Here is a 25,794-nt window from a genome sequence, read left to right as displayed (position 1 = left end):
ACAAAACCACTAAACATTATTAGCAGCGCAAGGACTGGATGGATCTGCCAGATCTGAGCATGCACTGGGTTATGTTTGAGAGAGAAGCGGGGTCGTGAATGCCGAGACTCTACTGGCCTCTGCTGGAGCAGCAGTGGTACTGCAGGAGCCTGCCAGGCCCGAGAAGCACGCCTTACTCAGAAAGAGAGAGGTGAGCTCCTCTTCCAAACTCTACAGGCGTCACGAACACACACACCAGGAGCGAAACGAGAGGGTGTGAGGACAGAACAGACACAGAAGAAACAAGAGAGAGAAACACAAAAGCACTTCAGTGACTAGAACAGCTACTAACATGCGCACACACACACACACACACACACACACACACACACACAGAAAAAGCATTTCAAAATGAACAGACAGAGCGTTTCTGAACCAGAGGTGACGGCATCAAGAAAGTCAAACGGGTGCAAATAAAACACGCATGTCAGAAGTCTTAGGCAGGAGCTCATCATTTACATTGACTGATAAAAGCATGATAAAAAATACAGAAGGAGCATGTGTGCAGCTGAAAGAAACACAACGTGATTGAAAACGGCAACTGAGATCAGCAAACCTAAACAGTGAGAGAAGCTTTCTGCTAGAAAACACAAGAGTTCAGTCGCAATGAGGAAAACACACACACACACACGAGCAGCGGTGAAGAAAAGAGCCATGAGCAACAGTGATGCCCGATCAGATGAGAGCTGCGCTGCCATTGGCCAGTGTAGAGGACAGGAGGAGTGTGTGCGCGAGACAGTTGGGATTACGAGGAGGGCTTTTAAATCTACACTGTGACGTCAGGAGTGCGAGACTGCGGGATGATTTCATTAGGGCACTTCCAGTCACGTCAGTACCGCATGTTTTTTTTTTTTAAGCGTGGATTGGCAGGATTAGTAATCGATGCATCATGGAAACGACAATTTAATGAGATAAAAATGAACACCTATTGCGAGTGCGTTCCCAACTGTCCCACCGCACAACAGAAAGCGGCCACAGTAACCCAGCGGAGGAGGAGGAGGAGGACAGCGAGGGCATGCCGGCGTCTTGAGCCCGAGCACAAGCACACGTACCCCTTGAGCCTGCAAGCGCAGGGTGGTGGCAGGGCTGCCCGTCAGGCGTTTGTCCCACTGACTGGGCCTGGGCTCGGGCGTAGCCTCCATAAAACTGCGCTTTAGCTCGCTAATGCTAGCCTGATGCTTCAATACATCCTCCTGGGTCTTATCCAAGTCCTGAAGGGCCCATCGCACCAGGGAGAGGCAGGCAAGGGAGGACAAAGGGACAACCAACAACCAGCACATTAGTCATGGAGAGACCTGAACCCGTTAGCAGTCCGACCTCACTGCTCGCCCGAGTCCTGAGCTCCGGCCAAACACCCGATAGCACACAGCTCTACTTTACAAGTCTGCTAGTGTACTTCATGGCACTCATGATGGCTGATTGGCTGATGGCCATGTAGACAGTACATTTGGAACATATTTAACCCTCTGGGGTTGTTTGTTTCAGAGTCACACTCGGGGTGTTCGGGTCCAAATGGACCCAAAGGCTGGGATTCATATTTAAAAAAAAAAAAAAAAAAAAATCATGAAATTTTTTTTTTTTTACTCATTTTTTTATAATATTTTTTTTTTTTGGAGTTGAGAAAAAAAAAAAAAATTATAATTAGTATTAATGCAAATAATTATGACAATTTCCCCCCATTGAACATAATAAAAAATATTTAAAAAAATATATTATTTTTTTTTTTAAAGCTGTATTTCATTTTAGAGTCAAGCCTAGGCCTCATAAAAGCAATTTTTGAAATGAGATGGATGCCATCTGGTGGACAAAAAAATGCAAAACACGTATAATCTGATTTTTTTGGTGCGTTTGTGTATAGAAGTGTGTGTGTGTGTCTGGATGTGTCTGTTTTGCACTCTTGATGTTTTATTGATTCACCCCTTCACTGTTGTGTGCTTTTTTTCAAGATCGTGGCTGATTTGTAGATTGTACGCACAAAAAAACTCAGTATTTTCACATTTTTGCCAATTTCCCATTCATTGAACACCCCAAGTGTGACTTTTTTTTTTACAACCACTTAGACTATTCACATCCTGTCCCCAAATTTTTTGGGTGTTCAAATACCAAATACCAACAAAGTCACCAAATTTCGGACCATTCCGAGGAAGCTGTGATTTTTTAAATTTTTTTTAATTAAATTCTTCGGGTCCATTTGGGCTGAACAACCCCAGAGGGTTAACAACGAACCATTAGAACAATAACAAAAAGTTATTTATATGGAATATTTCATTTGAAAATTGAGGTCGTGAGGGACAGAAGTACAGACTGTGAAGGCCTATCAAGTGAAATCCCAAAAAGGAACAGGTGTGAACGAATCTTGGCAAATTCAAAATCACGCAAACAAACTTTGTTTTAGCCAGATTTCATTTAAAATTTCACCACACCCATTAATTCTTCAGTTTGAACGGGTGTTGCATAATTTCTAATGAAATCTGGCTAAAACCAAGATCGTTTGGAGTTCAGGCCTTTACATGTTATACATTGAAAATATGTATTTTCATATTTCACAAAAACTAGCTTAACCCCTTAACTGTCACTAAATTTAATTCACTATATTACTATTAAATCCTAATCTAGTCATGACAAACTATATATCGTTGGAAAGGTCTAAGACTCCTAAATAGATATTTTAGTTCTGTTTCTTTCTTACAAATTATGAATAAACAGTAATATATGAATTTATGACAAGAGTGCGCCTCAAAAAAAAAAAAAAAAAAAAAATCAACGTCATTACAGGAGTTTCTGACCTTTGTCACAAAAAGTCGACGCACACACTTTTAATAATTGAAACTTTGGTTTTTAGTGCTAAAAGTTCATTATAAAACATAATTAATATTTTTCAATACAAAAAAAAAGATAAAATTATGTTTTAAACAGTAAGGTAAGATGTCCTCTAAATGTATAATATATTATATATATATATAAATATCATTTTTTTATTATTATTATTATATCACATATTTTAGTAGTTATCATAAATTAGGTATCATTTGAAAGCTTACGAACTCAGAATTCATCCTGTGAAAACCGTTTTGAAATTGGATGTTCTGTTACCATAGAAACGGTATTTTTTTATTAGGCCTCTCCCGTTTTGGGCATCATCTTTCATAATTTATTATCAAAACCTTTTCTAATCTTGACAAAACACATATTGTCAGTAAGGTCTGAGTCTCAAGGTTCCATATTTAGTGACAGAAATGATATTTGGATAGAAATGTATTAATTTGTTATGGCAGAATGCATACTATTAAATTCAATGGAATTAAATGGCACCCGGTGGCTATTTTTGGTATAACGCCTAAACAAAATCTCATCGGAACTTCAAAATTTGTAAATTCAACTTTAAATTTGGAACACAACTTGGTTAGATATATAGCTTTCATTTTATAGTAATAGTAAAATATTTAATTTATATAAAAAAAAATATATTAATAAATGACATTTGATTTACTGCAAATTATAACTTCCTTAACTTTTTCATACTTTAATTTTTTTTTAAATGCTTTCGCTTCAGTAATAATCTGCTGATTGTTTTCTTTAAAACAAGACCCAACTTGGGTAAATATTCCAATGCATTCTTGAATTACAACCATTTAAGTTTGTATAGTGCATTTTAATGTCAATTATCAAAAAGGTGGGTGAGAGGTAAGGGGTTAAATCAGAACTGTACATCTACACCACACCAACTCATTTACATTAACACCCAAACGAATAAGCTGTCTAGTAACAGCACGAAGTCTGAATAATATCAATAACATTTGAAGGACCCTGTTAATCCCACTGATGGATTAAATGGTCATATAACGAGGGTCAGGTGAGAGGTCAGAGGTCAGTGGAGCAGTGAGGTAGGACTAAAATACTGAGGACTGGAGCGGTGAAGTGATTCACTGCCTCAATGCCAAAGACACACAACCAGATCCACCGTGAGCAGTCACTTCCATTAAAGCTGAAGTGTGCCATGATGCGTAAACACTTACTCGTACTCCAGAGAAAATGATGGGTACTTTCACAGTGTGGAATTGTGCCATTAGCCATTTCATCTAGCACTAGACAATGATTTCAGATTTAAACTTTTATGCCACAAATGTGTTCATGAGTCGGGTGTCTTTAGCACTGACAGGGTCACCCCAGGATGAGTAACTTCATTTAGTTATAAGGTCAAATGTAAACAATCACCACAACCAAAGCAGAAAGCAACCTGTCTGGTTAGGGAAATACTATTAGTGTTGTTATGAAAAAACCATTGCCAAAACATTTACACAAAGTTACAATCACCTCGCATCACGTACATTCAGTCCACCTGCAGACATGCAGCCCATGCACGGGTGTACACACACACACACTAATGCATGCACACAAAGCCTGAGAGAGGAAGAGTGAGAGGCAGCCCAGGACAGTAGCCAGAGAGGGGACACAGGTCCACCATCCATTATGCTTTTGCTCTTTCTTTTGTTTTCTTTTTTCAAAAAAAAGTTGATCACATACGAACCTCCAACATTAAATTGCTATGTCTGACATATATATTTTCCCCCTGCACTCTCAACTTGCTCTGTGGATTAAAAATGAGAACACATTTCAACAAACGGAAAAGGACAGATGGCAATGAACTGGAGTCTCAACGGGCTCAAATCAGAAAATGATCTGTGATGGACAAGTACATGTACAGAAGGCTCCAGAAGTCTGAGAGCACTGGTGAAAATGCTTCTCATGGGCATTTTTTATCATTGAATACAGTTTTTATTACAAATTACATTATCAGCATATCGATTTGAGGGAAATGTGTAATTGAAAAGAGCAGCCAGGTTTAAATTGGATCTTGAATCTCAGATCCTCAATGTGCTCTCAGACTTTCTTGATCCACTTTGGTTCATGTACGACACTTCAGATTTCCTGCATGTTGATCTGTATCAGGGTTCATTGGAGTAACCAACAAACAGGAAAATCAGCATTTGATTATGATTATAAGTCAGACAAGCACTCCTTAGCCAATCAATCAGCAAATCTATGGCCTTTTGATCACTCGAGAGAGCTCACGTGATTTGTGCCTCATTTGCAATCGAAAAAGCACAGACAAACCGGAACAAAAGCAATAATAAAAGGAATCAACCAATAGCATAGCAAAGATTTCACATCAAACAAACCCTGATGCAAGAACCCCATCACTTTCATTTGGACATAAAATAAGATGGTGGATTACAACAATCTGCATCTCAAAAGTGAAAGACCTTTCTCTCAGGAGCGCCAGTGCCACCTTTATCCGTCCGCTAGTGCCATCAGAGATAAAAGATGGAGATTAGTTCAAAACATGTACTACAATACCTTTGGATGGTGCGCTAATTAAATGAATATCATAACAGATGCATGCTGGGAAGGTTAGCAGACCTCAATGGCCGATTCATAGGTGACTGATGTGGCCACGTCCGTGTCTGGCTTCTCCACGACCTCCACCTGTGGACTCTAATTGGTGGAATAATGGACAAAATTGTCGGAAAGGTGAAATGGATGATGGGAAGGCCTGAATCCCCAATCAAGGTGTGTGACGTCATTGGGAGCGATGCTTTTCTGATCTTCCGACTTTTTCTTAACCTTATAAAACACTTGAAGGGATATGATGAATTCTCATCTAAGAAGAGAGGGAAATCGATCCGAATGCGTATAAATCTGAAGGTAAGTATAAGATTCGAGCTGGTCCAGTGATTGGGTTTCAGGTCTAATAAACTGGAAAGTGGCTGAAAGCTGCGAGCAGGAACACATTCGGCATCTTACACTAATAGACTAGACAGATTGTTGACTAATAGACTAAACAGAAGTTGGGAACGGTCTACCTTACATATTTCAAGGGTGCTGAGTCCAAAAAAAAGTGGCACCCAAGCGAAATTGAGTTTTTTACCAAAATTTGCACATCAAAATGGCCGCTTGCTGAGGCGTTGGACCATTTTCCCCTAGTATTTTTGTAAGTAGGCAAGCAAGATGAGGAAATTAAGTATCTAAAGGGAGAGCAGGACAGAGATAAGAGCTACAGGACGGGGAAAGGAGGAGGCGGTGGCAAACTGCAACAAAATGCACACGCTAGCATTTTAGAGGTGGGCAGACAAGTGCCGATCTGTCAAAGTTTGGTAGCAAAATCAATGGCTTTAGGGAATTCTGAGAGGTCTTAAGTCGTCAGGATTCGATTCTTTAGGTCGGGGACCACATTCGAGTCCATTTGGGTCTGGTTCATACAGATTTCAGGACAGCGGGACAGAGATAAGAGCTACAGGATGGGGGAAGGAGGAGGCGGTGGCAAACTGCAACGAAATGCACACGCTAGCATTTTAGAGGTGGGCAGACATGTGCCTCAAGTGCCGATCTGTCAAGGTTCGGTAGCAAAATCAATGGCTTTAGGGAATTCTGAGAGGTCTTAAGTCGTCAGGATTCGATTCTTTAGGTCGGGGACCACATTCGGGTCTGGTTCATACGGATTTCAGGACAGCGGGACAGAGATAAGAGCTACAGGACGGGGGGAAACAGCAACAAAATGCACACGGTAGCATTTCAGGAGGAGGGCAGACATGATGAAGGGAACGGGGGAGGTTAGGGTCAGTTTAGGCGGCGGGGTCACACTGCTTTTCCTCTGATGAGGTGGTCTCGGCCATGACCCCCGCCGGCCTGAAGTGAGCCAGCGCTTTGGGCTCCAGGTAGCAGAGGGACATGGCCAGAGGCAGCGCCAGCAGCAGAGACAGCACCAGCGACTGGCAGGCGGAGAGGAAGACTGCGAAGATGAGGAGGAAGGAGGGCACGAGGGAAGGGGACGAGAGGGGCAGGTCCTCGGGAAGACCCTCACAGAGCCGGAGCAGGGACACACACAGCCGGGCCGGGGGGTCCTCGGGCCCCGAGACACACTCCGCGGGCGAGGGCGACAGGGCTTTAGATGAAGCGGCTTCTCCGTCTAAGGAGGGGCCTTCGGGCACCCAGGTCAAAGGGTCAGGGTCCGGCTCGGGGTGAAGGTCGGGCTCGTCCTCGGAGATGTCGGATAGCACGTCCAGCTCGGAGATGGTGTCGAGTGTGGGGGGGAGTGAGGAGAGGGTGGAGGAGGACGGGGAGAATGGGAACATGAAGAGAGACTGCGTGGGTACACGAAACAGGAATGTGCGTGGTGAAAAAGAGAGCAAGAACACATGGAGGAATGCGCAGGAAAAGAGAAAGGGAGAGAGAAACACAACATTAGTCAGTGAGCCGAGTCGAGGTCAGGTCAGCAGTGACTGGGTGTGAGGGATGACACGTTAGGAGAGACTTGGGGTGTGTGTGTGTGTGTGTGAGGGTGGGCAAGCATTAAGCACCGTTCACACTACACGCGACGCGATACCATTCATTATCAATGGTGAGCGGGCGACTTCCGGCGACAGCGACCGGTGGGGCGTGTCCAGCGACGCGACGAAGTTGAGAAATGTTTAACTTTATGCAAATGAAGGGCGATTTTCGTGAGCGACAACCAATAGGAGTGAAGTCAGTGGAGCGCGTCACTCTTCAGTGAGTGACAGTCAGAAACTGTCCTATAATTCATGATATATCTCCGTGTACATACAGTGGTGTTCACCGTACTGACTCCGTGACTGAATGGTTTCGGGAACCCAGATAGACTGGTATTTGCCCAGTTTGCTGCAGTTAAATTGGCGCGATGGTAAAGAGCACTCACTGTTTCTCGTTCATCTTTAAAGTCCCTGTAAAGTCAAAATTAAGTATGTGTTCTGAGTTTGTCACACCACAGATAAATGTGTTATTAGCCACCCAGCCAAATTTGAATGATAAAAAAAGCCGGCAAGTACATAAAATAAGCCATCAAAATCTCTGTTCTCACAAGCTGGGGCTGCGCTGAAACCACGCCCACTAGCGGGAAAGCTGTCGACGGTGATATTAGGTGAAACTGCTTTCGAGACGGGAGGATGAACGCTGAGGCGGGAGATAGTCGTTTCGGCCCCGTTCACCAGTAACAGCGGATTATCAGTGAATCCCAGTTGCCTCTGAGGAAAGTTTATTAAACTATCCTGTGTAAAATGATCACTGCAGAGGCGGGTGTTGGCGGTGATCCTCAGCTCTTCATCAAGGTTGGCTCTCTAAAAACCTCTTCTTGATGTGATCGTTTTTAGGGAATTTAAATGAAGATACCGATCTGTTTTGTACATGATTGCATCCAGGCAGCCTATGCACGTCCGTGTCGAAGGCATAGCTAGCTAGAAAACTGTAGGCTCAGCTGTAGTTGTACTGACAGTCACTCGCGTCGCGATTGAGCGGTGAATGCGAATGTGCTCGGGGAGTGTTATTGTGTGTTAGGGGAGAGATCAGACTCGTCATCAAATAGGGGCGTGTCCAGGAGCTCATGGGCTCCAGTGCACCATCGAGCCCTGTTTTAGTCCCGCCCAAACAATCCGTAAAATTGCAATGGTGAAAAACTGTTTAACGGTCTAACTGCACATTTCAGTACTTCACAGTTCACAGTCTTTGTAATATGTTTTAGCAATACATATGTAACATTTATAATGTGTTTAGAACTTTTTTGCAGAATTGCCTTTACAGGGACTTTAATATTATGCATTTTATGTACCGATTCCATTTATATTTAGACTTTTCCATACAAAATATTTGTTTGTAGCGGCAATAAAACGCATTTGTTGTCTAACATAGAGTAACATCCGTGAATGTCACTCACAAACATTACTAGGCAACCAGTAGTGGAGAACGCCCTCCAGCGCAGCCACTGGCGACCTGCAGCGATACAGTCAAAGTCGCGTGTAGTGTGAACGGGGCTTTAGACGACATCACAACTAAAGCTGGCAGAGTTGGGGCAGAAGCTCAGGGGAAGAGAGGAGGGCGTTTTCACACCAGGCTGAGGAGTTCGCTTGATTTCACCACTCATCCTCTTCAGCATGAAACTGGTTCTGTGCGCACGCACTAGTGATCAGACTCTCGGCCACGGCCTTTTGGTCTAAAAGCAATCCAGGGGCTAACTTGAGAAAGTTATTGACTATTTATGGTGTATTGTTTTAGTTTAACAGTTAATATTCAGGTTATTATCGATTTAGCTGCACTGCCACCATCAGATGACAAAATGTGAACTGAACTGAGGTGGATAGAGGCACCAATGTTTGTTTAACTGAACTGAATCACTGAACTGACTTCTGTAGAGCTGTACTTGTATCATAATTGATGCACTTTGCACTGGTAGTAAACTAAATCAACATTGATATTTTTTCTGTTAATTAAAGGAGAACTCCGGCGCAAAATGAACCTTTGGTCTAACTACACATTGTTACCTAGTCAACCGTTATCTGAGATTTGTTTTCAGGATTGCCGAATGTAAATAGTTTTATCTCTAAAAACAGTATAACGCTAGTATAATGCTAGTATATAGGGCATAGAGTAATGACAAATAAAAATCGCTTGTTATTACCACTAACAAGGCTCAAAATAGCCCCACACCAACACGACAGCATAATAAGGGTCCCTACATTCAAACCGAAGCATTGAGAACTTTGTCAGTGTCCAAACAGTTTAATAAGAAGATATTTTATACACACAGTCAACTTCGCGAATACAGGAAAAAGCCATCTTTGAAAAATAGTCTCTACCAGTCGATCTACGAACGCCGATCCAAGAGCGCTGAACTGTGCAGAATCTCATATGGTCCAATGTTTCCGGAAGAAACACAAACACAAACCGTTTTCTTCTCTTCAATATGTACATTTAGACTACTGTTCGCGCTCACATTATCACCTTATTCACATCTCACCAGCGCACTTGGATCGGCGTTCTTAGATCGACTGGTAGAGACTATTTTTCAAAGATGGCTTCTTCCTGTATTCGCGAAGTTGACTGTGTGTATAAAATATCTTCTTATTAAACTTTATGGACACTGACAAAGTTCTCAATGCTTCGGTTTGAATGTAGGGACCCTTATTATGCTGTCGTGTTACTGTGGGGCTATTTTGAGCCTTGTTAGTGGTAATAACAAGCGATTTTTATTTGTCATTACTCTATGCCCTATATACTAGTTATACTAGTGTTATACTGTTTTAAGAGATAAAACTATTTACATTCGGCAATCATGAAAACAAATCTTAGATAACGGTTGACTAGGTAACAATGCGTAATTAGACCAAAGGTTCATTTTGCGCCAGAGTTCTCCTTTAATGTGAAGTTAGTTTGAATGTTTCTATATTATATAAAGCGCTATATAAATTGTCTCCAAACAACGGCCATTATTGAGCATTTGATGCATATTTTGCCACAAGTGTTTGGTTGTAAAGTCAATGGCTTTAGGGAATTCTGGGAGGTTATTGTCAGAATTCGATTCTTTACGTTGAGAACCACATTCGAGTCCATTTGGGTCTGGTTCATACGGACTCCAGCACACTTTGAAGAGGTGAATGCAGAAATAATGCATGACATAAATATGATTATGTGATTTCCTAAGGTAAGTAGAAAGTGCTTATTCTCTGCATCTCTTGCTATACATCCGTGGCAGACAGATGCGAGTTTTGGTTGTGGAACCCAATAAGTCATTGCCGTGGACGGCGTGATCAAGAGGAGAGGGCAGAGAGCGAACTCTGGTTCAGACCGAGTGTGAAAACACCCTGAGAAAAACACAGAGGAATCTGTCGGGACTCAATCAGGGGTGGTCCTCCGTCATTATGATGAACAGGCCAGTGACGGGACGGGGAATGCGTTTCGCCATGGAAACAGGCGATATCTGGCTAGATAACTCGGTTATTGTCACAAAGATGGTTTGTGGGCAGTTAGACAGACAGGATGAAGTTCTCAAAGCACTTCCATCCTCCATTGGTGTTGGTGTAGGCTGTCTGTGAAAGACTCCCTTCATGTAAGAGCTGTAGGTTACGGCAGGAATGCCAGCGCTCCTTCAGGGCTCGCGGACCGCATGAATGCAGGCCTTTGATGGACAGGGAAATGTCACGTCTGGGAGGCAGACAGTCGGGTCAGCTGGGGATGGAGGTCCCTTCGGGTGTTGCTCAAGAACTGGACTGAGGCATGTGTGTGTTTCCAAACCAAGTGTAGCAATATTTAACTAGCATGATTCAAGGGTTAAAACCAATCAAATCAAACTAGAACCAAATATGAAATCAATGGGGAAGGGGGATACCAACAGGTCTTTTCATAAAACACTCGTCGTTGAAGTACGAGTGTGAAAACATGATAAGCAGGTGGTATTGTTCCACGTCCTGTGATGAAGATCATAAAGAGGTGTTTCTCACCTTCGAGTCAGAGTTGAGCTCAAGGGCCGGTCCGTTCTCCCCAGCGCCGGCGGTCAGGGCGGAGTCCACAGCGTGACTGTAATCGCTCACGTTCACCATAGGAGCTGCCGACACACACACACGCAGTTCAGATCTTTACCCACCTTATGCAATACACACATATGTTCATATTTCTAAACCGCGGTGTCTGAGACCACACAGGGAATCTGAGACTTACTTTTCAAACCTGGAAATTAAAGGAGACTGTGCTCTATTTCCAAATGCCTCAAATTAAACTTTTCCCTCAAATTGACCTTATGCACAGCTGCACTACTTCCTGAACTTAAGCCAGCTTCTTGTTTCCTGTCTGTCATTATTGGCCAGATTGATTAATCCAGGTGTGTCTGACCTCAGTAGTCACGGCAAAAATAATCAGACACACCTGAATTAATCAAGTTTGGCCAATAATGGCAGACAGGAAACAAAGAGCTGGCTTAAGTTCAGGAAGTAGTGCATCTGTGCATAAGGTCAATTGTTGTTCTGATAAATGCTGGGTCACATGTTATATTGGCTGTCTTTAACTAGTCTAGGCACCAAGGTTAAAAATGAGCAATTGTCAGGTAGAATATACTTTTGATGTTGTATTGTGAAACACTTGTGTTGCTGCTATGGAGGTGTATACGGGTAAGATGGGTCAGGCTTGGTGGGATGGGTAGGTGTAAGGGTGGGTTAAAGAGTAAAGGAAGGGTCAACAGTGTAATTATAGTACAATCCAAAATCATGTACACAATAACTGCATTGAATACAATATTCAGCAAAACTTATCAAGCGAAACGATCGCTCATTTAAAAAAAAAAAAAACGTTTTAAGCTCAAATGGTCGCCTTGCTCTGTTCTGTGATGCTCGTTCGTGACTCTCCTGTTCGAACTCGTTCATCAAAATGAATGAATCTTTTCCCGAGTCAACTTGTTCATTTTGTTCATTGAATGACACAAAAAAAGATTTGTTAATTTTGATAAATTTTCGTTCATTTAAATAAAAGAGTTCGAACAGGGTCACGAACGCACATCACAGAACAGAGCAAGGCGACCATTTGAGCTTATAAAACGTTTTTTTTTTTTTTAAATGAGCGATCGTTTCGCTTGATACGTTTCTCATTTTATATTAAGTGTCTTCAACTACTACAATTTATTCAATTAATAAGAATCTGCAGTAGAAACACTTGGTGGTCTCAGACTTTTGGACTCCACTGTATGCCTAAACATTAATGTCTTTCATTAAACACCAGGTTTATTCAAATTCATACATATTTCATATTCATATTTATTAAAAGCAAATTCATGAACACTTCAGCTAGAACAGGACGTACAACTTTAAAGACAAATACCCGACAGAAAAAAAATCCTTCGAATTTGTATGGTACATTGTACCTATTTCTTTACGTAATCTACAGTGTATTTAAATATCAGAAACATAAATAATAAATATTATTTGATAACACTGAACTGTTGTGATCCTGGTTATATAAATAAATAAATTTGCCTCATAAATCTGAGACTTTGACTCCTTAAAACCTTGTCGTGTCGTGGACAAGACATGTCAGATTACACAATGCTTCCTGACCAGTCATCGCATGCCGTCTTTACTGGAGCATGTGATGTCATCGAGAAGGCGAAACTAGTAGCGAGTGACTCCCAGAAACGAACGTAAACAAACAATGGATGAAGCGGTGAGTGTTGTATTGGCTGTCCTGTGTTCAGAAAAACAAACAAACAAACAAACAAAAAAAAACCCTGACAATGGAAACGTTCCATTGTTTTCTTATATATTTTTACTTTTAGTTTTAACGTTAGCACCATCGTCTCTTTCGTTTCGCCATTTTTCTGTGCTCCTATTGGTCAACCTCACATATGTGACGGAACCGTCGTGGACGACCGTTAAAAATGCTAGTCTTTTTGTTGTGATGCCATGTAGCATCGCAGACGTATGTTGTCGCCCACTATGACACACTATACGAGATTATACGATCGAATCTTGCGTCCCGACGCCGACGAATCCCCACGACACCCTACGTCAAACGGATCGTGCCAAAATCGTGTAATCTGAACCAGGCATTAGTGTGTTCTTGCTAGGGCTGTCGCGGTTATGGAATTTCCCTTGCGGTAATGTTGAGTGGCTCAATAGCGCGATATGCGGTATTACCGCCATTTATTTATTTATTTAATTTATAAGTATTTGTTGCTATATAAATAAAGTTTACAATGTGGACAAAAATGAGGTAATTTAACCAATAACCGAAACTAAACAGTGTCTATATGCGCATTGAAAGCATGATTGAAAGGCTTTCACTCAGCGCGCATATTGTATTGTTATGACAACGGACTTTGAACCGTTCATTCAACGAACACGTTCAAAGAAGCTGATTCGTTAAAAGAGATGTAATGAAACAAGATGTTAATTATTTTTAACTTTGAGTTCCACTTTTCAAGGCTCAGCTGATCAGCAATGCGTCGCATGGGTAACGCGGAAGCTGATGCGTCACTTATTAGAGACCAATGTGGCATTGATTCAATGCGTGACTGTGATTTTATTTCCCCGCGGCTTCCTCGCGCTGTGGGATGCTGACCAGCGCTGCTGCTGACGCGCATTTGTGGAAAATACCCGTGACGTGAACGTTAAAATGATGATACGACAAATATTTCGCTTTCCTTTGACACGGCAACCTTTTCACGACTTCAAAGACAGACGCAGGTAATCGCACGCGCTCTGCCGATCTCTCTCATTCACTGTCTGTGTGAAACCCGTAGGCTACACATCACCAAAATAAACTTAAGATAAAGTCTTGTTATCATTATGAACTTGTTTAACATTCAATACACATGCATGAAGTTCAAAACAAGAAAAGTATAGCCTTATAAAAAAAAAAAAACCGTGAATATCGCGGTTGCTGCGGTTACGTGCAATCCTCTGCGGTTGACCTGCCAGGAGCGCGGTACTACAATATTGTGGTTACTGCGACAGCCCTAGTTCTTGCAGCTTCAGGACCATCTGAATCAGGGCACTTTTTGCAACTTTCGTTTCATGGCTTTAAAATGATAAGAGTTGGGGGTCACTCATTTTTAGATGCTTCTAACACAGTTTCATATACAACTAAACATGATGGTACGCAGATAGGAAATGCTAGCATACTGTGTAAGCAGAACTTTCAAACGCATCCTCAGCTGGGGCCCTAAAACCCCTGAGGTCAAGTGTCATTTACACCCAAAGACACCAATCCAAAGCAAACCTGGCTCATGCAAGCGTTCCAATGGGAGTGTGCTCCACACTCCTGAAAACAGAGTAAATCACGGAAAGATTACGCAGGTCTCAGCGGCGCTGCTCTCCATCGGGAAGAGGTGGATAATGAAAGCGACAGCACATCAGCATGACCTGCTTTGAGCTGTGGGAAAGTGGGCTAATGTGGCCAGTGCTGCTGGGACGTGCACGTCATCATGTGTGTCCGTGACCGCTCAGAGACGGCAGCAGATCTGGGGCACTGGCAGCGCCGCACGTGTCCACCAGGGGGCGACCGCAGCGCTACTAAACCTGAGAGAGGCCGGATTCCCAGCAGCAGGAGGAAAAATGGGGTCATTTTAATGGAGAGGAGCTGGGAACGCAGATTCACACCGACTGTACAGGAGTCCATGCATGCGTTTACGTCCCGCACAGGGATGATGTGTTCTGAGCGTTATAATGGATTATTGAGAGCCAGTCGTATGAGACATGCACTGCCGGAGGGCGTTTACACACCGGCCTCTGGACGAGGTGAACGCTGAGGACTGTTAAACAGTCAAGAAGCTGATGTTCTCTCGCAGGAAAGCAGCTCCCGCATTCAAAGCTTTGGGTTCGGGATGAGGAGAAGGAGAGAAATTGATGACAGAACGTACTTTTTTTTTTTGACGAAGACGAATGCAACAAACAATTTGTGCTGGGCAACGATTAATCGCATCCAAAATAAAAGTTTGTATAAATCTTTTGTATATACTGTATAAATACACACACATGCATGTATACATTTATATTACATAGAAAAATGTAATATGTATATATATATATATATGTATATACACACACCAGAGATGGGGACTCGAGTCACACAAACGCTGACTTCAGACTTAACTCGTGACTCGACCCAAAAGACTTGTCAGCGATCTGTTTTCATGCAATTATTGCTTTTTAAATCTAAATTCATTTGAATGTATTTCTATTTTCTTTTATTGGCGCATACGTTGGGGAAGCGTATGATAAGCTGCATGTCCCCCGCCCTTTGTCATACTGTGCATGAGACAGAGCGTATTTAGGCCACGCCCACAGCGGGGGAAAACAATCCAATCGTCTCCATGGACTTTGCGTCTGTAGATTTCTCATAAATTCAACAAAAGTTGGCATTGTAAATCATCCCGATCTGCACCGTCATCACAGACAACGTTAGAAAGCTCTCTCTCTCTCTCTAGTTCAATGTTGTCGGATCCAAATATGGTCATTTCCAACCAATCGCGAAAGTAAAAGGGGGGATTTAACTCTAAATGAGCAATCTCATTGGCCTGATGGAAATCTTTAGATCCCGTTTTGCGTTTTCTCAAATGACTTTTCTCTCAAACTCCAAGTCTGAAATCTCCACTTCAGTAGCACCGATATACCAAACCTAATACACCAAACTGTCCAGGCTTGTACCTAGTTTCATTATGAAGACTATTACAGATGGATTTGTAAATATATTATTCCTAGCTTGATTTATACAACATTGTTTTACTAAAAATATGGCGAAAATCTATTTAAGGCTATCTGATTACAGGATAACAAAAGTAGATATCCATAAATATCTATTTCCCCCCATCTATTACTGTATGTGAACACAATGAAACAAATATCTTAAACCTGGCTTTATCTAATAGGCTACTCAGATTTCTATTTTTTTTTAAATATATGCAAATTCGCACATATTTAATTAGGCAATGCCTAATAATTTAAGACTTGAGACTTGACTTGAGCTTGCCCCTCAACGACTCGAGATTTGACTTGGACTTCCAAAAAATGACTTGTGAACATCTCTGACACACACATATTATGTAAACACAAACTTTTATTTCGAATGCGATTAATCATTGCCCCAAAAACACAGCCCAGAAGGTCTAAAGTGTAAGCTCATATTTTCTTAAATTAAAAATATGATGTGACATCTGCAGTGATATGAGCTTGACCAGCAGCCTGACGCTGTGCAGTATCAGAGCTCTCTGCCCATAAAACCTCATTTCCTCCCGCACACACACACACACACTGAGCTGCTCATCTCTCCTGCTCGCTCCACAGACAGGAAACAGATGTTCCTCATTTCCTGTGTCTGTGCAGAGAGCTGGGACAATGTGGCTGAATCCATCCACAACAATACAACACAAGACCGCCGCTCAGTGGAAAACATATCTGGAAAGCAGAACCACAGTGACGGACACACCGCAGAAAAACACACCCGTGTTCACTGATATGGAGAGAATGAACACACACGTGCAGTGATTTACTGGCCTGCTGACCTCCAGCTAATTCATCTGACGTTCAGACTGCAAAGCAGTGATGTTGATGAAACACACAGTGTTTGTTATACACCAGCATACACCTGTGTCTTAATTCACTGCATCACTGCTCACTTCGAGGAGCGCCGTCACTCCCGTGGATTCCTCAATGAACGAGTCGAGCTGAAGCTGCAAACGGATGTCAGCAGATGTGTTCCCGTGCGGATGGAAACCCAGCTAGTGTGAACGTCACTCAACATATGAGCCATAAATACCACAGGTTTTCATTTAATAATGAATTTAGACTAGAGCCCGACCGATAAAGGATTTTGAAGGCCGATACCGATACTAATATTTTTGGGTTAAAAATCCGATATTCCGATATATCAGCCGATATTTTATTTATTTATTTGAAACTGGACATGATAGTCACAAATGTTGTCATGCTTATTTGAGTTCAGAGAACTGATGTGGATGTTCTTTTAATTGTTATTCAAGCAATGTATGTGTCGTGACCAACTCAACGAGTGTTGCCAACAGGAACGGTGTAGAGCGCCCTCTGGTGGACAAACTACGCAACTCCAACACTCATGACATGGTTCAAGCGTGTTTCGTCTGTTTTTATTTTATTTTCGAAATATTCATTTATCGGCCATTGGAAAATGTTTGGAAAATGCCTAATATTGGCCGATAATATCGGTCTGCCGATATATCGGTCTGGCTCTAATTTAATAATGAATTTAGACTGGATTCTATTCTGTCAAATAGTGGGTTGCACATTAGAGAAGCTAGGGGCAAGTTTATTCAATATAAAATTCTTAATAGATATTATTATACTCCTTCTAGGCTTTATAAAATGGGTATTGACAGAAACGATTTTTTTTGGAAATGCCAAATAGCTAAAGGTACTGCATTTCCCCTGGAAATGCCCAGTGATTTCTGCTTTTTGGAGCAGTGTTTTAAGCTGCATGCGGGGTTGGTTACCATGTAGGTTGCCCAAATCACCTAGACTGTGTTTGTGTAGACAAAAAAGAAGTGCAAATGTTAAATAAACATACTTTTAAGGTGTTAAATACTGCTTTGGTAACATTCCCGACTCATTTTGAAATTTTGGAAAGAAAGAATGACTAAAAAATTCTGCGTGCAAAAAGATGCTGGGAAGAGGAAGACTACATTGTACGAATGAAGCCATGAAAGAACAATGGGACAATTTCTGTACCTACATGTCTACAATTAGGGGTGTCACGATTCTCCAAATCCTCGATTCGATTAAGTTATCGATTCTAAGGTCACGATTCGATTCGATTCTCGCTTTAAAAAAAAATGTAAAGCGCAGATTGCTATGCAATTTTTAGACTACACATTTATGCATTATGCAATATAAATTTGTTCACAATGTACACTACACCATTGCCAAATTTAAAATATAATAAAAACAAGTAACATAACTTAATAGTATAACATTTAAAGCCCCTGAAATGACTAGAAAAAAAGTTTAGTTAATTTTGATGAACGAGATTGAACAATAGAGTCAGTAAAACGATCCGAACTTTCCATCACGGACGCGACATGGGGCGTGGCAGTATCGACGATACCATTTTTTATTTCGATTTCGATACCATTGAATTAATTTCAATCGAAATCGTGACACCCCTATCTACAATGTAATTTGGACATCAGCTGTTTACAGAGATTTACATTGAACCTCACTGTTTAGGTTTGTTTTATTTTAATTCATTAATTTATTTATTTATTTGTTGTAAAAATAAAATGTAAAAACTCAATAAATATTTGAATAAAAAAAATAAAGAATTTAGACGTACTGTAGACGTACAGAAATGACATTTGACAGCTGTCGTTGAGCTGGGCTCTGGCCACACACGTTCAGCTTTGTAGTAAAAAACCTTCACATGTGATTTAACATGTTTAGTATGTTCAGTAATCAGCCCACAATGTAGCCGATTTAAGTTTTTACTATCCTTGTGGGGGCATGTGAGCCCTTTGTACTCTTGTACACACACACACACACAGTGGTGGAGCAGACTTCAGATGACTGGCCTCATTTACCACAGGGAGATTTCCTGCAGATAAGGAGTTCATAACCTGGAAGTCCACAAGAGTTCAGAGATAAACACGCCGCTTCTCGTCTGCAGCTCAGCATCGGCCGTCACGCTCGTGTTCGGCTCCTCTGATGGAGGGCCGATGAGATTTGGGCAGAAAAATAGACGCTCTGCATCAGTGCGTTTGTAAGTGCCGACGCGATAAGACTTCCTGTGTGTGTGTGTGTGTGTGAGGGCAGTGACGGCCGCCTGAGCGCTCCACATCACATGCTCACAAGCCATTCACACACAAACACAGATCATTTCAACACCTGGCTTTGGCCAAGAGCATTTACCAAAGGGATACATCGAATATTAGCAATAATTCTGCTGACGACACAAAATGAGGAAATACAGAGTATATCAAGTTGAGCTTATAAAGAGAGTAAAGCAAAGGCGCTCTGCTTTCTTATCTCTCGAGTCGAGTGGCTCCTGTGTTTTTGTGTTTGCGCTCTATGAAGAGTCTCAGGTTTCCACAACCTGTTTTCGCAGCGTTGTCCAACCAATCACAGACGTGAACACGATGTCCAATCAGAAGAGCTTAAAGGGACAGTTCACCCAAAAATGAACATTACCCCATGATTTACTCACCCTCGGCCGTCTGCCGGAAGCTAGTTATTTTCCTTTATAAAGTTTGAAATATGGAGATTTTTCTTCCACACACGCATCACTTCCCTTCCGAAGGCCTTCATTAACCCCCGAGAAACACTTTTATCATGGATGGACGCGCTTTGATGGACTTCAAAACAGAAACGGCCGTTCACTGCCATTATAAAGCTTGGAAGAACCAGGACATTTTTTAACATAACTCATATAACATAAGTTGCGTTTCCATTACCCTTCAATTTGCACAAACTGAAATTGCGAAATGAAAATACGCTCAATGGAAACACGTCAATTTCGCAAAAACTCCATTTATCGCAAAAAAGTTTTTACGCTCGCATGAGGAGGTTTTTCAGGCAATTCGAAAAAGGGAGTACATTTTTTTTCGAAATTTTTTTTTCGCAAAACTGCAATGGAAACGGATTTTGCGCATTTACAGTCACCTGACTTAGAAGACGGAGTGTGTTTTAGGTCCGTGTCTGCAAATATAATAATTATCATCATTAGCCTATTATAACAATTATTAGGCTACATATGTAGAAGATGCTTTTATCCAAAAAAGCAACAAAGCAATTCGTCACATCTCATTCATAGTACAGGTTGGACAATAATAATAATAGGGCTAAGATTATCACAAATAAACACTCGATTTTGACCAATATCCAAGAGTGTGTGTGGAGTTTGGAGCACTGGATGGCAGACAGACGCGGGCGCGCCGTGAACACTTTCATTTTCCTATTAAAAGTGGAATCAACTTAAAATACTCGAGCATTTCTGGTTATACAGAAAATAATAATACATTATTCGCAACTACTTTTATTTGCGTAACGTCACAATAACAAGAAAACGTTGTGCTTTTGTAAAATGACATAAAACAATCAGGCGCGCTTTATGATCTTCGTGAACTGGAGCGCGAGAACTGAACCAATAGCCTTTATAGACTAAAGCTTGAAATGTCCACTTTAAAACGAACAAATTCGAATCGTAAACTAATACCTTCTGATTATGTAATCCGTATGAAAGGTGCCGTTCTCTCTAAAGCTGCATCCGGAGATTATGTTTTTAGCTCGTTATTTTTTCAGACGCATTTAAAATAACTCACCTATACATACAGCACTGCGGGAAAAATATCAGAAATATCCATGTTCTAATTTGGCCTTAGAAAACCAGTAAAATCTACATTTTTCCCATATTAATTTGTGAATATTTTAAATGTTTTAAAGGGGGCAAAAAGTCAAACAAATATCTGAAAATTCGTTGAGATGTATAGGCTATAGCGCAGCATTGGTGTGGTCAAACTAAAATGTTGGTGTTCAATTTTGCGTTTCAAAAACACAACAACCGTTCATTTTTCGTTTTGCAACGACCGTTTGGACATAATACGAGATAGAGTTCTTTATTAAATTAATAAAAAAAAAGAAACGATAATTACAGGAATAGCCTCTCTAAACCTCAAAGAAATGCCATCAAGACATCGAAGCAGAAATAAGGGAGAAACACCAGGAACTCTGTGTCTTTCCCTGCCATTAATACTTGGATAACACACCACGTCTCCATTAATAATAATAATGTCGAGTGCGGTGCATGGCTGTGATATAGGTTAAACAACGTCCGTTGCCATGATTTTTGGAATGACTTATCGCGAGAGGGAAAAAAAGACGTTTAGTCGCATAACATCGGTTAATGGAAACACCGTCATTTCGCAATAGTTTTTTATCGACATCTGGAAAATATCGCAAAAGTTTTGCGCAAATCTGTAATGAAAACACGGCCATATACACCTAGAATGACTTTTGGTGATTTATGGTGAGTAAATCATTGGATAATTTTAATTTTTGGGAGAACTAGCCCTTTAAGTTAGCCAGTGGAGCATCCACCCAAACGTTTTAATTCAGCACACTTCTCATATTCATAATCTCAAACTCAAATGGTGAAGTGTAGACCATTTCATGGATTAAAACGAGTGTTTTCTCTGAACGGTTTCAGCGATTATTGACGTCTCTTCTGCTAGAAAGAAGAAGTGTTACTGTGTCACACACACACACACGGAGCACATGCAGAGCGGTACCTCCGTCGAGACTGCGCGAGATGCGTTTGCTGGAGGTGCGCTGGAAGTAGGGCGCGGGCCGGTCGATGAGGGAGCTGGCCTGTCGCGTCTGCGCCTGCGTTCGCCCGCTGTAGCGGAACTTGGAGCCCAGGGTCAGGAACTTGCTCTTGGTGGGGTTTTCTGGAGACATCAGCCTGTGGACAGAGCAGTGAACCACAGCGCTCACACACACGCTCAGATGGCAAACCATTCGCTCTTTCTCTCCAAAACACACATTTGGGACACGCATGTGCAACTATTGTAGGGGTGGCCATTTTTGTTCATTTCTAGGAGATGAAAATATATATATATATTAAAATATTTTAAGACTATTACGATAATGTTGACAAATAAAAATATGGCATGAAAACTAGGGCTGGGTATTGAGACAAATTTCACAATTCGATTTAATTTCGATTCACAAGCTTGCAATTCGATTCAATTTCAATTATTTTGGATATCAGTTACAATAAATGGCAATTTTTCTCAAAGAAATCAAATCTCTTAACTAATGCTGTAAACTATGGGAGTCTAGTAGCCTATAGGCTTCATTAGCCTAATATGAAGGTAATAATGAACTGTTTTGTAGCTATACAAACACTTAAATTACACTTTTATTTATTTTTATAATAAGATTATATGAAATATAAACATTTAAATGGTGGCTGTCGTAAAAACTTGCCAGATTTATTCAAATATGCATTAAATATTGAAGAACATTAAGATTATAATGCATATGTAATATGGTGTATATATTTAGCAAAATGTTATTTTTTCTAGCTGACTAACGAGTTTATGTGGGTTTTCTGAGGTAAATATGACGACATTGATTACAAGCTGTTTAACTGACGTCTTTCCACGGTTGAAACGCTGATTGAGTGAATCAATGTGACATGATCCGGATTTGGATAAGTTGTACTCTATCTTTAACACACTTTCAGATGCTCATTCATGTTTATTTGGCGCTGTGACTGGTATTATTAAGCCGGAAGAGAGATCAGCGCTGCTGCTTCTCCAGAGCGATCTCACGCCACAGCGACAAAACGCTATTTATGTTTTTGACTTTCTAAAGAAAATGGACGTAATTTGAAAATTGAGACTTTGTTTCATATCAATAGTAACAAAGGACAAAGATTATTGCGATTTTTTTGCCGCGATACAATGTCCCATTCATTCAAATGAAACAGGATGACTAATCGATTCTTGGGATTTAAGAATCGATATCGGTTCGTAAAAATGAGAATCGATTAATATCGAGAAATCGATATTTATTACCCAGCCCTAATTGAAAACATGAACGTACGAATACAAAAAAAATAACAGCTAGATCGTGAACATCAATATTATCGGAAAAGAAACATCTATATGAGCGTCTCAAATAACCCAATCATAGTCAATTATGTTGAAGCTGACGAACGAACGGTCGGTAAACTGCTGGATTGTGCAGACTGGTTATTAAACTCAACCAAACGCTTCTTATTTCAGATTAATCCGATATAACCGTAATCGTACACAGAAATGTGCGCTGAAAAACTAAAGCAGAAAGAATTTCCTCCGTTCTGCATCTGAGGCATGTTCAATGACAGCTGCTGCCAAAAACAGAAGGAAAGGAGGATAATCCACATCATGTGTTTCGAGAGCGTGATGATGCGTGTGTGTGTGTGTGTGTGTGAGCCAAACGCAGAGGAAACACAAGACTCTTAGACGAGCTGGAGGTCTTCAGCCGATCGCCCTTCTCTCTCTCCACCCTAATCGGCCCATTACACATTAAAGGGATACGCCACTTTTTTTTGGAAATAGATTCATTTTACAACTCCCCCAGAGTTAAACAGTCGAGTTTTACCGTTTTCAAATCCATTCAGACGATTTTCGGATATTTGGGAGAATCAGTAACCAGACAGTTTCTGGTCTCATTGACTTTCATAGTAGGAAAAAATATATACTATGGTAGTCAATGAGACCAGAAACGGTCTGGTTACTGATATTCTTCTAAATATCAAAAAAAAAAAAATCGTCTGAATGGATTTGAAAACGGTAAAACCCGACTGGTTAACTCTGGGGGAGTGGTAAAATAAGCCTATTTCCAAAAAAAAGTGGAGTATCCATTTAAAAAACGTGCATTTAAAACCTTTCTTTTGGCATACTCAAAACCCTTTATGGTTTAATACCATAGACGTATACACTAGACCTCACCTTGGGGGTCTAAGCATGCGTCAAAACCGCCGCCATCTTGGAACAGGGGTCTTGTCATAGGAAGTAGCTAGGTAACGCTGCTATCTCTGCCTTTACTTCGAATTCATTGATGGTGGCGGACTTTTGTGCAGTGTATGATGTTCACGGATGAAATCTGAACTAGGAAGAATGTTTTTTTTTAAAAAAAAAAAATGTTCTTTCTGGAATCAATGATAAATATATGTGTGACCGTTGGAACAAACCAAAAAAACAAGAAAAATCGCATTCATGATGATTTATGGTGATTTACTGTGTCTACTACATTGACACTGATGCATTAAAGTGGAGGGGCTCCCCTGTTTCAAGATGGCGGCTCTATTGACGCAATGAACTGCCGTAGCCAAGGTGACGTCTAGTGTATACGTCTATGGTTTAATACTAGCAAGGAGGAAACGCCACTAAATCTAGACGAGGCATTGAATGAATACACACGTGAGGGGAGATGGCCTAAGATGCACAAAACGTTTGTAGTTACAATACTGCATACTTATAATCCAGACACACTCAACTCATCCAACCATACTTTAGCAGGTGTGTGTTCACCTGAAGAAGGTGTGGTGCTCGACACACACTTTCCAAACTCTTTTGGCGGCCCGATGGTTGGGCAGCTTGAAGCCGACGGTGCTCTCGAACTGCTCCGCCTGAATCACACAGAGACATGACAACATCTGTATTACAGACACAAGCGTGTGTGTGTGTGTGTGTGTGTGTGTTCTGCTCAGGCGTACCTCTCCTGGCCTGATCTTGATGTAGAAGTTACTGCGTTTGTAGGAGATCTTGAGGATTTTGGGCCAAGCGAAGCGGTTTATCCGCAGACGATCCTTATAGATTAACAAACCGTTTGCACACACTCCCAACATGATGTCCACTCCCTCAGAGTCCTGACAAAAGAGAAGAGCACCAGTCTTTATCGCCATCCAAACACACAACAGTGTAATAACTCAACCAGGAGAACCACAGGAAGTGTAACACACTGCAGCTGAACACCTTTTACTGCTTAATCCTGTTCTGTACACACACAACAGTCATTTACGGTACTCACAACCACATTTAAAGGATTCAGCGCAGTCGTGTACTGAACCGATTCAACAATTAGTTGAGTACAGATTCTAGTTCCTGTCTCTATGAAGCACACTGTGCTCTGATTGGTCGGCTGGATCAGTGTGTTGTGATTGGTCGAGTGTGTTTGGGAAATGTCCCGCCTCTTACCATAACCGCCAGTTTAACACGCTACTAACTAACTCAACCAGGCCCCGCCCCTTTATTCTGCACATGAATTATTATAATGAGGAATATTGTGGCGTGTTCGTTCCCGGGAGAAACTCAAGACTACAATGGAGGCGTTTCAGGAGTTCACAAACACTGATATAGAGAAGAACTCTCAATGCTCAAACGGCAACATCCCTATAGATGAACATGGAGAAAAGCAGAATACAGTAGGTGCTCTTTAACACATTTTTAGACATAAACTGAATATCAGGGGTGTATCTGTACACAAAAATCACGGTTCGGTACGTACCTCGGTTTTAAAGTCACGGTTCGGTACGTTTTCGATACAGCAAAAAGAAAGAAATGCCAGAGAAATTTCCTATTTGTTTAAAGAAAAAATATTTTTAAATAAGTGAGTTTTCCTACAGTAGATCTTGAAACTTTCAGGTTTATAAATGGGGGTCATCTTTGAAGGATGAACAAATAGTGTTTTGGTCATCACATTAAAAAAAAACATTTAAATATATATTTATTTATATAATATTTGAATTGTGAAGAGCTGGAAAAAGATGTGTGAAGTACTTGAAAGCATTTCACCATTCCAGCCAGACTGGTTCCAGTTAGTGTTACTATATTAAATGCATGGTGAATGTGGACGAAAGTATTACTAGTTCATTCACGGCACAATGTTTCTCCTGGTTTCCATGACAGCGCTG

General features: G+C 41.1%; 1 protein-coding gene across 23 annotated transcripts in view; it reads right to left on the bottom strand.

Moving 5' to 3' along the window:
* Positions 1 to 25,794, bottom strand: part of epb41l2 (erythrocyte membrane protein band 4.1 like 2) — a 105,314-nt gene that overhangs the window by 12,162 nt on the left and 67,358 nt on the right. For 4 of the 23 annotated variants that reach the window (XM_039664239.2, XM_039664244.2, XM_039664258.2 and 1 more), the window contains exons 10-18: positions 24,598 to 24,750; positions 24,413 to 24,510; positions 21,620 to 21,792; positions 11,325 to 11,428; positions 5,461 to 5,535; positions 5,304 to 5,342; positions 4,568 to 4,627; positions 1,092 to 1,250; positions 118 to 210 (exon numbers count right to left, since the gene is read on the bottom strand). In XM_039664239.2, coding sequence (XP_039520173.2) covers positions 118 to 210; positions 1,092 to 1,250; positions 4,568 to 4,627; positions 5,304 to 5,342; positions 5,461 to 5,535; positions 11,325 to 11,428; positions 21,620 to 21,792; positions 24,413 to 24,510; positions 24,598 to 24,750 — 954 coding nt within the window. The remainder of the gene's footprint in view (positions 1 to 117; positions 211 to 1,091; positions 1,251 to 4,567; positions 4,628 to 5,303; positions 5,343 to 5,460; positions 5,536 to 11,324; positions 11,429 to 21,619; positions 21,793 to 24,412; positions 24,511 to 24,597; positions 24,751 to 25,794) is intronic. The other 19 variants (XM_039664243.2, XM_039664259.2, XM_039664246.2 and 16 more) reach the window with 13 other exon arrangements.

This window comes from Pimephales promelas, chromosome 13 (genome assembly GCF_988280905.1).
Source record: "Pimephales promelas chromosome 13, fPimPro1.hap1.1, whole genome shotgun sequence".
NCBI classification, from domain to species: Eukaryota; Metazoa; Chordata; class Actinopteri; order Cypriniformes; family Leuciscidae; genus Pimephales; species Pimephales promelas.
Note: the sequence above shows the minus strand (reverse complement) of the source record. Positions and strands in the feature narration are given on the sequence as shown.